The following is a 17,043-nucleotide window of genomic DNA, read 5'->3' on the forward strand; positions in this document are numbered from 1 at the left end:
AAAAAGAAAAAAAAAACACTTATGATTATTAGTATGTTTAAAGGTATAGTGGGGGGAAAAGGTATACTGGAAAAGGTGGACAACATTCATAAACAAGGGGAATTTGGGCAGAGAAATGGATACTCATCTAAACTATCAAACAATGTCAAGATGAAAGAAAGAAAAGATTAGGAATGAATCCTTTAAGAAATAATGTTTGATAAACCTTGGCAATATGTGGGGGAAAAGGTACACTCATACATTGCTAGTGGGGTAGCAAATTGGTGCAACCACTATGGAAAGCAGTATGGAAATTCCTCAGAAAACTTGGAACGAAACCACCATTTATCCCACTTCTTGGTATATAACCAAAGGACTTAAAATCAGGATAATACAGTGTCACACCACATCAAGTTAATAGCAGCTCAATTCACAATAGCTAAGCTATGGAACCAACCTAGGTGCCCTTCAGTAGATGAATGCATAAAGGAAATGTGGTATATATACACAATGGAATATTACTTGGCCACAAAAAAGAACAACTTTATTACTTTTGCTGGTAAATTAATGGATCTGGAGACTATAATGCTACACAAAATAAGCCAATCCCCCAAAAACCAAAGGTCAAATGTACTCTCTGATATGTGGATGTTAACATACAACAAGTGGGCAGGGGAGAACAGAAGTTCAGTAGATTAGACAAAGGGGAAAGAAGGGAAGGGTGGGGTAACAGGAATAGGAAAGACAGTGGAATGAATCCGACTTAACTTTCCCATGTACATATATGAATACACCATAGTGAATCTCCACATCGTGTACAACCACAAGACTGGAATCCTAATTAGAATAAAATGTATTCCATGCCTGTATAAATATGTCAAAATACACTCTACTATCATGTATAACTAAAAAGAATAAATTTTAAAATTAGGAGAAAAAAAGAGATAACAGTTGAATGTCTTTCAAAAATAACAAAAGATAAACTATGGATCCAATAAATTCTAAGAATCCCAAAGAAGACGTAGTAAAAAAAAATAAATAAAATCCTGGGGCTAGGTAGAGCACTTGCCTAGCATGTCTGAAGCACTGGGTTCGATTCTCAGCACCACATATAAATAAATAAATAAATAAATAAATAAATAAATAAATAAATAAAGGTCCATCGACAACTAAAAATTTTTTTTCCACTCGGTCAATAAAATATTGCCAGGTGCAGTGGCACATGCCAGGATCTTGGAGGCTGAGGCAGTTTGAGGAGGATCCCAAGTTCATGTGAGACCAGCCTCAGCAACTTAGCAAGGACCTAAGCAGTTTAGCAAAACTCTGTCTCAAAAAAAAGGGGGGTGGGGGACTGAGGATATGTTTCAGTGGTTAAGTGTTCTGGGTTCAATCCCCAGTATGAAAAAAACGAAAGAAAATCTTTAAGACAATCAGAAAATAAGGCAACCTCTCTTACTAGAGCAATTTATTTATTTGAAATGTTCTGTTAAACTACCATCATATATTTCAAGCACTCCCATTTTGCAAATAATTAAAGTGAAGTGAAAAGTAATAAAGCCATATGAAGAGTTCATTTTCATTCAGAAGTTCCATAGGGATCAATGTAGATTAATACAGAATTCTAAATAATTTGTCACCAGACGAGGTAAAAGATGTTCTGGTATACATAGCTACCTGCCTTTTAAATAAATTCAATTATTTTTCGGATAGATTTCACTTTAAAATAATTGGGAAACAAAGTTTGTTTCTGGGCAGAATTTATCTATTTAATTTTGGCGATGGTGAGAATTGAACCCAGGACTTTGTGCATGCTAGACAACTACTCTACCACTGAAGCATATTCCCCAGTGCTCGCAGAACTTAATGTAAAACATCTGTATCTAATTTTAAAAATCCTTTGTAGACAAAACTTTTGAGAAAAGCTAATGACATTTAACAATAAGGAAACTCAAATGTATTTCTGGGATTCTCGGTGTATTTTTTTCTGTCTTAAGTAAGGGGCTTATTTAAAATATAGCAAGAGGTTAAAAAAAAAATTCAGATAACTAAGCTACTCCTATACTTAAATTTACATGAGGCAATCAGGTGGGACCTGTTACTGGGTATCTGATTCTTTATAAAAACACTATACGAGCATACTACAGGGACACAGCCACATCAATGTTTATAGCAGCACAATTCACAATAGCTAGAAAGTGGAACCAACCTAGATGACCTTCAATAGATGAATGGATTTTAAAAATGTGGCATTTATACACTATGGAATATCACTCAACACTAAAAAATAACAAGATCATGGCCTTTGCAGGGAAATGGATGGCATTAGAGCAGATTATGCTAAGTGAAGTTAGCCAATCCCTAAAAAACAAATGCCGAATGTCTTCTCTGATATAAAGGGGATGACTCAAAATGGGATAGGGAGGAAGAACATGAGAAGAAGACTACCACTAAATAGGGAAGAGAGGTGGGAGGGAAAAAGAGGGAGAAGGGGAGTTGCATGGAAGATGGAAGGAGAAACTCATTGTTATACAGAATACATGTATGATGCTGTGATGAGAAAAAGAAAAAAAAAGTTTGTCATATTAGATTGGATAGAGAGAAATGATGGGAGGGGAGGGGAGGAGTAGGGGGGATAGGAAGGGCAGCAGAATAGACATTATGATATATATATATATATATATATATATATGGCTCTATGACCAGTGTGATTCTGCAATCTGTACAATTAGAAAAATGAGAAATTATACCCCAATGATTCAAATGTATGAATTGCCAAGATCATTGTAATGTCATGTGTAGCTAATAAAAAAATAAATAAAATTAAAAAAAAAAAACAACACTATACGTGATATTTAGGAATTTTTTTCTCAGATTTTTACTCTGAAAGCCATCAATCTAGATTAAAGCATGCTGGATATCTTCAAGATTTAGAATCCTCTGCATCCATTTAAGATGAGTGAATGACAAGCTCACCTTGGCCTAATGGACAATGACAAATCTAAAATTTAAAAAATAAAATAAAGCATTTGGGATTTACCATGTTAAAAAATACAGGAGGAAAAAAAGTGATAATGATGTGTTAAGGTTGCTTCACAAATGTACCACTCCAGTGGACAAGATTGGGGACAGGGTTGGGGACTCTCTGTACTTTCCACTTAATTTTGCTGTGAACCTAAAACTGCAGTAAAAAAAAAAAGAAGTCTATTTTAAAAAATGAACAACAAAAACATGTATAGAACAAGTGAGACAATGGCAGTGAGTTATATCCCCGCCACCAATCTGATAAAATAGCAGTTAAAGAAGTGAATAGACAAAATTACATAACATTATTCCAAAGAGATATAAAAAAAAAAATTTCAGGGGCTGAGGATATAGCTCCATTGGTAGAGGGCTTGCTTAGCATGCACAATGACCTGGGTTTAATTGCCAATGTGTGTGCGCGCGTGCACTTGCACACACACACACACACACACACACACACACAATTTTATTACTGCCTAATTTTTACAATCTTCTTCAAAGATATTTAGGTATGCGCTTCAAGAAGACATATTTTATAAATAACTTCAACCAGAAACAAAATAGCCTCTTTATATACATTAACTCAATCTTCATAAAGCTTAAGAAAAATACTTTTATTCAGTGGTTTTCTTTTTGAAGAAATTCACTTCTACCTATTTCATTACAGTTAGACAAAGGATATTCAATTCAACAAGCACTTGAAATTATAGGTCATTTATACATAGCCACTGAACTTAAAAATTTTCAAATATTAACAAAATGAAATAATTGCATCAATGTACTACTAATGTTTACTGAGAACTTTCACTACAGAAATGTTAGGATTTTTTTGGGGGGGTGGGGGAAGCACACATTGAATATATAAATTATAAAATCCAATTCATATTATCATTAAATAATCTAGGTACATAAAATTCTACTAATCACTTTTTAAATTTTATTCACCTACAGCCTTCACATCTAGTATCAGACAACTAATCTCAGCAACTAACAGAGTTCAAAGAAAAGATGTCATCTGGTCAGGACATAGAATAATGACTCCACAAAATGGTCACAATTAAAGGGTGATGCTCACTGTAACTGACTAGTCTTTTGCTTTATTATTCATATAAAACCACAATTTAGCACAACTCAGGTCAAATGCCTGAGTTGTTTTTCAAACTTTTGTTTTTTTTTTTAAGAGACAGGGTCTCACTATGTTGTTGACAGGCTGGCCCCACATTCATGGGTTCAAGTGATACTCCAGCCTCTGCCTTCTGAGTAGGTGGTATTACAGGTGCACACCACAGTGCCTGGCTTAGAAGCTTCTTGAATTGCCTTGAACAAACTTGTTAGACTTTTACATATGGCTTAAAAACCACTCATTCTTTTATCCTTTTTTCATGAAGACATTCAATGGGACATATTTTCATGTGCCAGCAACCTTAGCCAAACTGTTTAAATTAAACATTTTAACTCCCAAAACTGAAACTAACAGAAATAGTATTCATTAAAGTCCTTAAACCTACCCTAATGTGAGCACCATAGAGATTTCTGATATAGATATATAAATCATGGGCCTTAAACACACCAATATTACTTATTTTACATATGACTTTTAGTAAACCTACACCTAATTTCTATTTAATTCAAGGTTATGAATTAAGATCTGAGTAAGGCTTGAAGTTTCAACATTATCTCTATTACTAAAATTCCATCCCTATCCTCATTTCTTCAAACTAAATAGTTTGAATTCCAGCCCCGTTAAAAAAAAAAAATTTTTTTTTGTAGTTGTAGATGGACAGCATGCCTTTATTTATTTTTATATGTGCTGAGGATCAAACCCAGGGACTCACAACTGCTAGGAAAGTGCTCTGCTATTGAGCTACAGCCCAGCCCCACCTTTGATCAACATATAATAATTGTTCACATTTTACCATATGATATTTAGTATATCAAACCGGAGTAGTTAACATATGTATCACTTTAAATATTTATCACTTCTTTGTGCCAAGGATGCCTCAAATCCTCTTCTAGCTACTTCAACATACATAATACTTTATTGTTTTAACTATAGTCAATAAAACATCAGAACTTATTCTTCCTAATATTGTTAGCACTGTACCTGCTGACCAATCCCTCCCCTCGGCTCCACCCTGGTAGCCATTATATATTACTCTCAACTTTTATGATAGCAACTTTTAAAGATTCTACATGTGAATGAGATGATGCAGTGTTTTTCTTTCTTTCTGTGCCTAACTTATTTCACTTAATGTATTCTAGGTTCATCCTTGTTATTGCAAATAAAAGGTTTTCACCTTTTTCATGGTTGAACAGTATTCCATAATATGTGTGTGTGTGTGTGTGTGTATGTATGTGTGTATAAACACTTAAGATAGGTGAAGAAAATGGATTATTCAACCATAAAAGAAGGATATATTGTAACGTTACAACATGGATTATACTAAGTGAAATAAGCCAGTTACCAAAGGCGGGGAAAAATGCTGCTTAAGTCTACCTATTAAGTATCTAAAATAGTCAAACTTGGAAACAGAAGAGAAGGCACAATAGTGGATACCAGGAGCTGGGATAAGGGGAAAAGAAGTTACTTAATAGGTAAAGTTTCAGTTTGCAAGGAAAAAAGTTCCAGATATCTGTTGCACACAATATACATATAATTAACACTACTGTACACCTAAAATGGTTAACATATGTATTTATTCATACATAAAATATTACATACACATGTACAAATATATATTAATATATGTACTCACACATATATACAAACATACATTTTGTTCCCCCAGTACTAGGGACTGAACTCGGGGGCACCCTTCCACTGATCTATATCCCCAGCCCTTTTTATATTTATTTTCAGAAAGGGTTTTATTAAATTACCCAGGCTGGCCTTGAACTTGCAATCCTACTGCCTAATCCTCCCAAGCTGCTAGGATTACAGGAGTGTGCCATCACACATGGTCCTTCCCCAGATTTAAATAGGTCATTTTTTTCCAAGGAGCCCTATATCTAATTTTACTAGAGAATGGTGTTTATAAATCAAGATTTGACATTGTGTTTGCATTGCTATTAAGATATAATTTCTTCAGGTTTTTTAGATTAATACAGAACTAGAAAATAGTTTATTTAATCAATATATCAATCAATCAAGTGTTCAGTCTGATACTTCCAATTGCAATTCAGCACCAGAGTTCTAATCCTTTCTCCATTCCATATTTGTATCTCCTTTTTTTCTACAGCAAAAACCCTGGTTTCCCATAACATGGATGAACTTATTATCAGTACTATCTTACTGTGAGAATACACTAAATTCAGATCTTCTTTTACCAGTATTTTTTAGAAGACTTCATTTCTTTTTTATTTTTATTTTTTTAATATTTATTTTTTAGTTGTAGTTGGACACAATACCTTTATTTCACTTATTTATTTTTATGTGGTGCTGAGGATCGAACCCAGGGTCCCGTATATGCACGGCGAGCGCTCTACCGCTGAGCCACAACCCCAGCCCCATCTTTTTTTTTTTTTAATAGTGCTGAGAATAGAACCCAGAATATCATGCATGCTAAGTACACACTTTCTCCTACTGAGCTATGTCCCCAGCCCACAAGATTTCTTTTTTTTCTTTTTTTTTTTTTTTTTGATACTGGGGTTTGTACCCAAGGGCACTTTACCACTGAGCTATATCCTGAATTCTATCTATCAATGGGATTAAAACCCTGAATCCTATCTATCTACCAGGGATTAAAACCAGGGGCACTTAGCCACAACCCATCCCTTTTCATTTTTTTATTTTGAGATAGGGTCTTACTAAGTTGCTTAGGGCCTCGCTATATTGCTGAAACTGAGTTCAAACTTGTGATCTTCCTGCTTCAGCCTCCCAAGTCACCGGGATTACACGCGTGTGCCACTGCACCCAGCTCCCAAGATTTCTTTCTTTTTTTCTTTTTTTTTCTTAAAGTATTTATTTTTTACTTATAGGTGGACACAATACCTTTCATCTTTATATTTATGTGGTGCTGAGAATCGAACCCAGTGCCTCACACATGCTAGGCGAGCGCTCTACCTCTGAGCCACAATCCAGCCCCCAAGATTTCTTTACTGTTCTTTTTGTCGCATAAAGGGTACATAAAGTACCATGTTTGTGAATTACTTGAATTTACTTTTTAAAATATTTTTTTAGTTATACATGGACACAATATCTTTATTCTGCTTATTTATTTTTATGTTGTGCTGAGGATCGAACCCAGGGTCTCACACGTGCGAGGTGCGTGCTCTACTGCTAAGCCACAACCCCAGCCCAAATTTGAATTATTTTAATATACAGTTAATTTCTTTATGGTTGTATTCCATGTACGTATCTATGTTTATTTATTGGTGGTGGCCTTTTTCATTTCCACTGACAAACATTTTTATTATGGTTAAAACAAACAAACATAAAATAACCAGGTATGTTATTGCATGCCTGTAATTCAGCTACTTAGGAGGCTAAAGCAGAAGGACTGCAAATTTCAGCCTGGGCAACTTAGTGAGACCCTGTCTTAAAATTTTAAAAAAGGGCTTAAAATTTAAAAAAAAAAAAAAAAAAAAAAATGCTCAGCTGGGTTCAATCCCTAGTAGCAAAATAAACAAATCTGGAGCAAGGAAAACAAAATGAAGAATACCTTATACTAGAAAATAATGTGCTTTAAGACTCATAGACATGTCAAAAGGATACTAGATGTTTCAAAAGGACACCAGAGCCAGCACACATATTTGGGACAATTTGAGTCTGAAAAGAAATAAAGACATTAATATAATTCATTTAAAAAAATAAATAATCTATGACATGTGACCCAATATGATACAAAGGGAAATATACAATACTACTTTAGTGTATTTGCCCCCCCAAAAAAGTTTAACCTAAGTCTAGGCATGAGGAAATGAGATAAATCCAATTATGGAATTACTATAAGATATATAACATGAATGCTTCAAAAGTGTCTTGTTAAGGAAGCCTTCCCTCTCCCAATAAGTGGAAGGACTACCTAGTCTAAGAGATTGGGGATATAGCTCAGTGGTGGAGCACCTAACTATCATGCACAAGGCCCTGGGTGTTTGAGCCCAGGAGTTCAAGTTCAAGGCCAGCCTAGGCAACATAAATGAGACCCTCCCCCTTCTTAAAAAAAAAAAAAAAATCCTACAACTTTTTCTTACAGCTTTTTAACTTTATAAATCAAGCTAGGTGCCTATGAATATATACTATTGTTTTTGAAATAAAATGCTTTTCAAATTTGTAACTACAAAGTAAACAATCAGTACACTTTGACTTGTCATGAGAACTCCTATGGCATATTAAAGATGGCTACAAATTCTTTCCTACTTCTTCCATTGAAAGGTGAATAGAGATGGACGCCTAGCTCAAAGGTAGTACATTTATCTATGTGTTCAATCCCCAGCACCACAAAAAATAAGGTAGAGTCAACTTTTTCTCCCCTTGAATGTAAGTTGGGCTGATTAATCAATTCAGTAAGGTAGAAGTGATACTACCAATCCTAGATCAAGTACTGGCAACTATGGTGTCTTGGAGACAAGTCCAGCTACTCTGGTGGAGAAACCCTAAGACTACATCATAAATAGAAAAAGGAGCAGCTGAGTACAAACTTTCAACTATTGTCACTAAGACCATCAAACGTTTAAGTGAAATGTCATATATGGTGGCTCATGCCTGTAATCCCAGTGACTCCGAGGGTGAGGTAGAAGGATCACAAGTTCAAGTCCAGCCTTAGCAACTTAGGGAGATCCTGCCTCAAAATAAAAAATAAAAACTGGGTGTAGTGGCATGTGCGTGTAATCCCAGTGACTCAGGAGGCTGAGGCAGAAGGATTGTTGAGTTCAAAGCCAGCCTTGGCAACTTAGTGAAGCTCTAAGCAACTTAGTGAGACCCTGTCTCTAAATAAAATATAAAAAGGTCTAGGGATGTGGTGCAGTGATTAAGCACCCCTGAATTCAATCTCTAGTACCAAATAATAATAAATAAAAATAAAAAATAAAAAGGTTAGGAATGTTGTTCAGTGGTAAAGTGCCCCAGAGTTTAACCCCCAGTACCAAAGGAAAAAAAAAAAAAGTGTTTAAATGAAACCACTGTGGATTCTATAGATCAGCCTAATTACCAATAGATTATCAACAAGTGTGCCTAGCATCCAAAAAAAGTATATGCATGCCAAACCCTGTCTGAATTTATGTTCCACAAAACTGTGATGTAATCAAAACTGCTTACAAGAGCCAAAAGTGACAATTGAGGAATGATGCAGAAACAAAATGTGATCCATACACTCAATGGAATACTTAAAAAGGAATTCTTTTTTTTTTTTTTAATTTTTTATTGTTGGTTGAAAAGGAATTCTTAAAAAGGAAAGAAATTCTGACACATGCTACAAGATGGATAAACCTTGAAGACATTATGCTAAGTAAAATAAGCCTATCACAAAAGGATAAATATTGCATGGTTTTACATACATGAGATTTCATGTATTTTAGAGTAGTTAAATTCATAGACAAAAAGTAAAACAGTGATTGCCAAGGACTGGGGGAAGAGAATAATGGGAGTTAGTGCTTAAGGGTACAGTATCAGTTGGCAAAGATGAAAAAGTTCTCTGGAGATGGTTTGGTAGTAATGGTTGTATAACAATATGAACGTCCTTAACATCACATAAATATAAACTTAAAAATAATTGAAATGACAGGGACAATGGCACAAATCTTAATCCCAGTTACTCAGGAGGCTGAGGCAGAAGATCACAAGTATGAGGTACAGTGGCACATGCCTATAATTCCCAACAATTTGGGAGGCTGAGGCAGAAGGATTGTGATTGCAAGTTTGAGGCCAGTCTGGGCAACAAGGCAGACATTCTGTCTCAAAACAAAAACTAAAGGACTGTGGATGCAACTTAGTGGTAAAGCATCCAGGGTTTCAATCCTGGGATTTAATTAAAAAAAAAAGCAAGCAGCAAGTTATTTAAGAACCAAAATAAAAATGCTATTGCCCTGAGTCTGCCAGTAACCTGCCCTATGATTGATAGTGATTAGTGATAAATGTTCCTTAGCCACTCTGGGCTTAACTTTTGTCATCTGTAAAGTAAGGATGGTTCCAGAATTTCTTTTAAAATCCTCTAACTTTAAAATTATGATTCTGCTGAAAATACGCTTGTTCCTTCTTAACAACTGAAGAGAATAAATCAAACATTTCTGGATTCCTTTGACCAAGATTTTACTTGCCTTTAAGCCCTCTATATTTATACAGCATTAGAAACTGTTGCTATGTTATAATAATAAACTACTGATTTATAAAATTTACCCATAACTAATGTTCTAATAAAAAAAAGCTGTCAAAATGTTAAAATAGTTAATATTGCTAAAAATCTACATTAAGGGCTGGGATTATGATCCTTGCCTAACATGTGTGAGGCACTGGATTCAATTCTCAGCACCACATACAAATAAATACAATAAAGATCCATCAACAACTAAAAAATATTTTTTTAAAATCTACATTAAAAAAAATTCTGGACTGAGCAATGTGGCTCAGAGAAAAAGTGAGTATTTAACATGCACAAAGACCTGGGTTTCATCACCAACACTATAAAACAACAACAATGAAGCCCTACAGTTCCAATGAGACAATAATACTTTATATCAACAGGAATCCCTAAAAAGCACTCTGTAAAAACATACAAAAAGAAAAGCAGGAGGAATACACAATAAAAAGAATAACAAAATTTTGGCAGTTGGACATTCAAATTGGCTAAAATGTTATGTCAATTATAACTCCCAAAAGAACTCATAACAAATAGCCTAACCCAATGCTCATCCTAGATTTGGTTATATGTCCACTTATAGTTAACAGTATTTCTGATACTGAACCTATTTCAAGTGGAAAATATAAAGATATAATTTTCCACTTTTTTTTTTAAAGAGAGAGAGAGACAGAGAGAGAGAGAAGAGAGAATTTCTTAATATTTATCTTTCAGTTTTCGGTGGATACAACATCTTTATTTTTATGTGGTGCTAAGAATCGAACCCAGCGCCCCACGCATGCCAAGCGAGCACGTTACCGCTTGAGCCACATCCCCAGCCCCTAATTTTCCACTTTCAATCAATTATTCACCACTAGAATTAAGTGTGTGAATATTCTTAATTGGAAAATAAAATTTAACATCTATAAACTTCTTATTTAGCTTTATATTTCACAATTTTTCAGGTTCTCACTCAAAACACCTAGAATAACTTTAAGAAGCATCAATTAAATACCTCATTCCAGCAGGTTGGGAGGCTGAGGCAGGAGGACAAGTTGGAGGTCAGCCTCAGAAACCTAGTGAGATCCCTATTTCAAAACAAAAAACTGGGAGCTGGGTGTGGTGGAATGACTGTAATCCCAGTGACTCAGGAGGCTGAGGCAAGAGGATTGAAAGTTTAAGGCCACCATCAGTAACTTAGCTAGACCCTGTCTCAAAAAATAAAAAGGGCTAGGGATGTAACTCAGAGGTTAAACATCCCTAGGTTCAACACTCCCATAACAAAAAAAGGTGTGTGTGTGTGGGGTGGGGGGGTCTAACTGAGTAATAGAATACCTTGGGTTCAATCCCTAGTACCCTGCTCCCAAAATTAAGTACCTCAATTCATGTCTAATCTTTGGTATCAAAATTTGTTTTAGGCTGCAGAGTATAAGTCAATGGTAGAATGCATGCTTTAGCATGTGAGGCTCTGGGTTCAACCCCCAGTACCACTAAAAATTTGGAGAGGGAAAAAAAAAGCTGTTTTAGTGAAACTGTGTCTTATCCCTTCCAAAAAAGCAACAAACTGAAGAGTCTAATTAGATTTTAGAAACTATAGGAATACTTTAGAACAACATTGTATACATTTACCAGGTACTGTACTAAACTCTAAGAAAAAAGAGGCAAGATCAGTTCCCACAAATTCACCAAGTTGTTCAAGTAAGAAAAATCACCAGATTGTTTCTTCCGTCACCTCCCACTATGTCTGATTTTAACTTTGAAACTTCCCTTGAACATTCCTTATCTCTATCCCCACTGTCATAGCACTATTTGCAAGATTTTAACATCTTTTACCTAGACTACCGTGTTGAACATTTTCCTAGCTGATCTGCCTCAGGTCTTTCCCTAATCTAACCCAAATTGTGACAACCAAAATTCTCTGGCATTGCCTTTAATATTCCCTGGGGGTCAAAGCTGCCCTAATTGAGAACCACTGCTTCAAGATGATCACACAAGAATGGCTGTGACCACAATCTATGTCCATGGAATGGAAAGCAAAGAACTGATCAACTTAAAGTTGAAATTCACATGACCACCATACTTATACTAAATAAGTTGAGGTCTCATAAAAAGAGCAACACTCTTTCTTAAGCTCAAATAAACACAGGAACTTAAGTCATCACCTTAAGTCTGAATTTTGAAAAACCAGTACTTTCTGTCAATGTTTAAGCACACATCTGATTATAAACTTCTCAGATGCTGATGAAAACAGAAATGTTCCTAGGCAAATTACTGCCTACACTTAAGAATGACAGCTACTTAAACAGTAGTCTCATAAAACGAAATATTCACGGGGTGTGTGTGGGGGGAGTACTTTACAAACACCTGAATTCTTATGCTTGAAAAACAGTAATATTTTCTTTAAAATCACACTCCTTTTTAATTTCCCGTAAGTCATTTCCCTACATAACTTATTCAAAGATGTATTCAAGACAGAACAAATACCTTTTAGAAGAGATAAAATGAGAAGAAGGGGTGCAGGGGGGACCTTGGTAGCTGAACTGTAAGGCCAGGCCGAGTAGTGCAGTAATACCACAGGAGACAGAGTCTGAAAAACATCTCTGAGTGCGAATAGTCGGTTCAGACCTTACCTTCAGTCGTTTGATCATCTCGTCGGTGGTGATCTTGTCTGTGATTTCCTTTACTCCCGGAGGGTAAGCGATCTTCCCGTCCGCACTCACGACGCCACACAGGGCAGTGGCAGGCTTGGGCTGCGCGGTGAAGTCCATCCTGGGGGACAACTTTTCTTTCACAGTCCTCTACCGGCCTCTATCGGTCAGAAAACCAAAGTTCAGCGGGAAAGGGGCGACTTTGTAACCTCTTTTTTCATTTCAAAAATCTCTAATCTGGAACGGGTTCTTTCTCCCCCGGGGCCGGGAACCCGGAGGCAGACTGTTCATCCGCCCGGTCCCGGGGCCCGGACCCCACCGACGGCCCGTCGCCCACACCCGCGCCAGCCAGGGGCCCGCGGGGCTCCCAGGCACCAGCCACCACGGCCGCAGGAGGCGCCGAGCAGCGGCCAGAGTTTCCCATTCCGCCTTTCACAATGAAATGTACCCCCGAGCACCAAGGTCTTAAGTTTGTCAGCCGGGGGAGGCCGGCGAGGATCCCAAGGCCCGGTCTCGGCCAGAGAGCAGCACGGAGTCCCCACCCGGCCGTTCCCCTCAGGGAAAGGAGACGCGAGGCCTATAGGGCTCGGCTTAGGCCGCAAAACTAGGGACCCGACCGGACCCACACGCCGCCGCGGCTCCCGGGAACAAAACGCCCTCGCCCGGCTGAGATTCCGGGCCCGGGCAGTCCCCGCTGCGCTCCCGCCCCTCCCCTGTCCCGCTCCTCACCCCCGCGGGAGGGGAAAACAAGCCGCCCTCACCCCCAACCCCACGCCAGGAAGCGGCTGACGCGGCTCCGCACTTCACATTTTGTTCCTTCAACTTCGGCTGAGGGATCCCAGCGGCTTCTCTTGGCCCCGGCCACTGGGCGCCACCCGGCACCGCCGAGGCCTCAGCGGCACCTCCGGGCAACCCCGCCGGGCCTCGGACCCGCGCCCCCCCCCTCCGCTCTCCCCTTCCGTCCCCTCCCTCCACCAGCCGAGGGCGGGAGCCGAGCCGCCGCCGCCTTTACCTCCTACTCATGCGGGCGGAAGGTGCATCAAGCGCCCGGGCCTCTGTCAGGTGGTTGCGCCGCCGCCCCTCGTCGGGCTGCACACAAAGCGGCTCCGCGGGTCCCGCCGCCGCCCGCCCGCCCGCCCCGGAGCGGCGCTGGGGCTGGCGGTGCCGAGGAGGAGCAGCCGCCGCGGGGGGAGACGCGGGGCGAGTATGCGCTGGGCGGGGAGACAGTGCCGCTCTCCGTCTGGCCGAGGAAGAGCAGCCTCGGAGAAGGCTCCTCCGGGAGCGTGTGCGCGTGTGTCCGCCCCGGACCCCCGCGGCCCGCCCGCCCGCACCTAGTGCCGACCGGGACCTAGACACCCCTAGACGCGGCGCGCGCCCGGCCGTCCGAGCCCCCGGGAGCCGGCGCGTCGTACACACACCGGCCGGTCACGCGAGCGGCGCGAGAGCACGCGAGAGCAGCGCGCGCGCCTCGCTCCCTCCCCTTCCTCCGCCGGCCGTGCCTCCGCCTCCCTCGGGCCCGAGACCGCCGCGCGCGGGGCCAACAGCGCCGCCACCCGGTTGGCGCCAAGACCTGCCGCGCGGGGCGCCTCCAGGAGGACCGGACCCCAGAGGACGAGCGGAGGAGGAGCCCGGGTGGCGGGAAGCGAACCCCGTCCTCGCAAGGCCGCGCGGACAAGCAAGGCGAACAGAGCTTTCTTTAACCTTCCGCCGCCCACTTGAGTTCATGACTTTTGGAGTGTCACCCTGAGGGACGTGGACAGAAGTAGTTGAAAAACGGTTAGTTAGCCGGTGAAACGAACTGATTTCCTCCCCAGGGACACGTATACAAACTGAAGGAAAGTTTTGCAACATGGAACGACATGGGCTGCTGCTTAGTCTCTTATCTTCTGACTGTCACCCGAGTTCGTACCCTCCTCCACCGGAAACTTCTAAAATTAATATATTGAAAGCTGCAAAATATGAAAATAGCACTGAGATAAGTTCTTGAGGTATGGTCTTTAGACTACTGGCCTCCCTATGACTTCGGCTACTAATCAAAATCTCCGAGTGGAACCCAGAATTATTTTTTTCTTTTTACAAATTTTTACAACATTTTTTTTACAATTTAGCGAGATGGTTCTTGTAGATATGGAAAACCTCGCTTGTTTATTTTGTTTTATGTTTTAAATGTGACAAGGATTAACTTTTCTTTTTATCCAAAGGAAAACAACTGTCGAGGAAAGTTCAAAAAAGCAGTATTTGAGCAATTTAAGGCAAATATTGAACAAATAAACCTGAGAGTGCATAAATAATTTCAGAAAGCGAAGTTGAAAAAAGAATACAATAATAACATTTAGCTCCTGAAACTGACTACTAGCATCATTTAAAATATTTGATTATTTATTATTGATGAATATTCTTTGACTTTTTGTTTGTTTGTTAGTACCAGGGATTAACTTAAACCCAAGGGTGCTTAACCACTAAGCTATATCCCCAGCCCTTTTTTTTTAGAGACAGGGTCTTGTTGAACTGCGTGGGGCTCCGCTAAGTTGCTGAGAGTGGCTTTGAACTTGGTATTCTCCTGCCTCAGCCTCCAGAGTCACTGGGTACAGATGTGCCACCAGGCCTGGCTGGTGTATTTTCTTTTCAACATCTTTTACCTTGATCTTAAAAATAGTAAAGACACTTCAATTTACTGAATTACTTTTCAGGTATTCCACAAAGGAGCAATCTTCTTGGAATCTAACATTCCACAATTGCTCTTTGCTGGAATTCTGAGTAGAAGGCAGAATCTAAGATTGGCCTCATCCAAACTAAGTCCACCAAAAACAACAACAAAAAAACTAAGTCCACCAAAAGCTACTCTTTTTAGGCTTTTCCTTCTCATTTCTAGTGTGTGGTTTTTTTTTGTTGTTGTTGTTGTTTTCCTGTTATTTTTTATTGATTTTTTTTTTAAATAAATGGCAATGGAATGCATTACAATTCTTATTACACATATACAGCACGATTTCCTGTTATATTTATATAATTAAAGAGCAATGATTTTTTTTTTTAATTTTTACCTGCAGTAACTTTTCCATTATTGAAGGGAGTTTTGTATCTCCCATAAATTTCAACTTTATACAACGTATTACTTTGTATAACCTTGTGTAGACCCTCAAAAGATGGTAAACCCTGAAAACTGCAACACATAAACAAATTAAGTTTGTACAATACTCTTCAGAATTCCTGTCCTTCCTTTCTATCAACTAATCAATCAAAGGTCTAGCTATGTTGCACAGGCTGGCATTGAACTCGTAGGCTCAAGTGATCCTTTCATCTCAGCCTCCTGAGTAGCTGGGACTACAGGCATGTGCCACTCTGCCCAGCTATTTCTCTTCTTAAACATGTTTCCACATACAATAAATGAGAAAAGATACATATAAAAAGATACAAAAATACAAAATTTGTGCAACAATTATTTTTAAAAAAGGTCTTTCTGCCAATGGGAGGCATTGTTTTGGCACTGAGGGAAAAAAAGCATGGTAGAAGGTGGACAGGGCCCTAGTGATTCTGCCTGTCACATTCAACCATTAAATGGAGGGCACATTAAAACCTGAGATGGAGCCAGGTGTGGTGGTGCACGCCTGTAATCCCAGTGGCTCAGGATGCTAAGTCAAGAGGATCTGCAAGTTCAACGCCAGCCTCAGCAAAAGCAAGGCACTAAGCAAATCAGTGAGATCCTGTCTCTAAATAAAATACAAAATAGGGCTGGGGGTGTGGCTCAGTGGTTGAGTGCCCCTGAGTTCAATCCCTGGTACCAAAAAAAAAAAAAAAAAAAAAAAAAAAGCTGGGATGGAGAGTCTAGGGGGATGGCACTTCCATTTGTTTGGGAAGAAATAGACCAAAATAATAATAATAAATACATATGCAAATAAAGTAGGGAAGAGGGGGATACAAATCTAGTAGACTGCCACAATCTGCAAGGGCCTCACAATGGAGGTTTGAAGCCATAGATAGTGCCAAACCTTATATATACTGTTTTCCTCTATGCACACTGCAGTTTTGCTATATAGCACCAGAGTTGATCTGTCCTTCTATGTTTTATGCCCTGGTGTTTCATTTCCATCACTACTCTTGCACTTTGGGATCATTATTACATAAAA

At 39.2% G+C, this 17,043-nt stretch overlaps 1 protein-coding gene across 4 annotated transcripts in view; it reads right to left on the bottom strand.

Moving 5' to 3' along the window:
- The window catches only part of Pds5a (PDS5 cohesin associated factor A), a 143,702-nt gene extending 129,628 nt beyond the window's left edge, over positions 1-14,074 (bottom strand). For 2 of the 4 annotated variants that reach the window (XM_046451779.2, XM_046451993.2), the window contains exons 1-2: positions 13,932-14,074; positions 12,902-13,079 (exon numbers count right to left, since the gene is read on the bottom strand). In XM_046451779.2, coding sequence (XP_046307735.1) covers positions 12,902-13,039 — 138 coding nt within the window. In that variant the 5' untranslated portion in view covers positions 13,040-13,079; positions 13,932-14,074. Of the gene's footprint in view, positions 1-12,901; positions 13,080-13,680; positions 13,831-13,931 lie in introns of those variants that run through there. The other 2 variants (XM_046451850.2, XM_046451919.1) reach the window with 2 other exon arrangements.
- Positions 14,075-17,043: the final 2,969 nt, after the last annotated feature.

This window comes from Marmota monax, unplaced genomic scaffold, assembly GCF_021218885.2.
Source record: "Marmota monax isolate L192 unplaced genomic scaffold, Marmota_monax_Labrador192_F-V1.1 WCK01_AAM20220418_F8-fsc00025, whole genome shotgun sequence".
NCBI classification, from domain to species: domain Eukaryota; kingdom Metazoa; phylum Chordata; class Mammalia; order Rodentia; family Sciuridae; genus Marmota; species Marmota monax.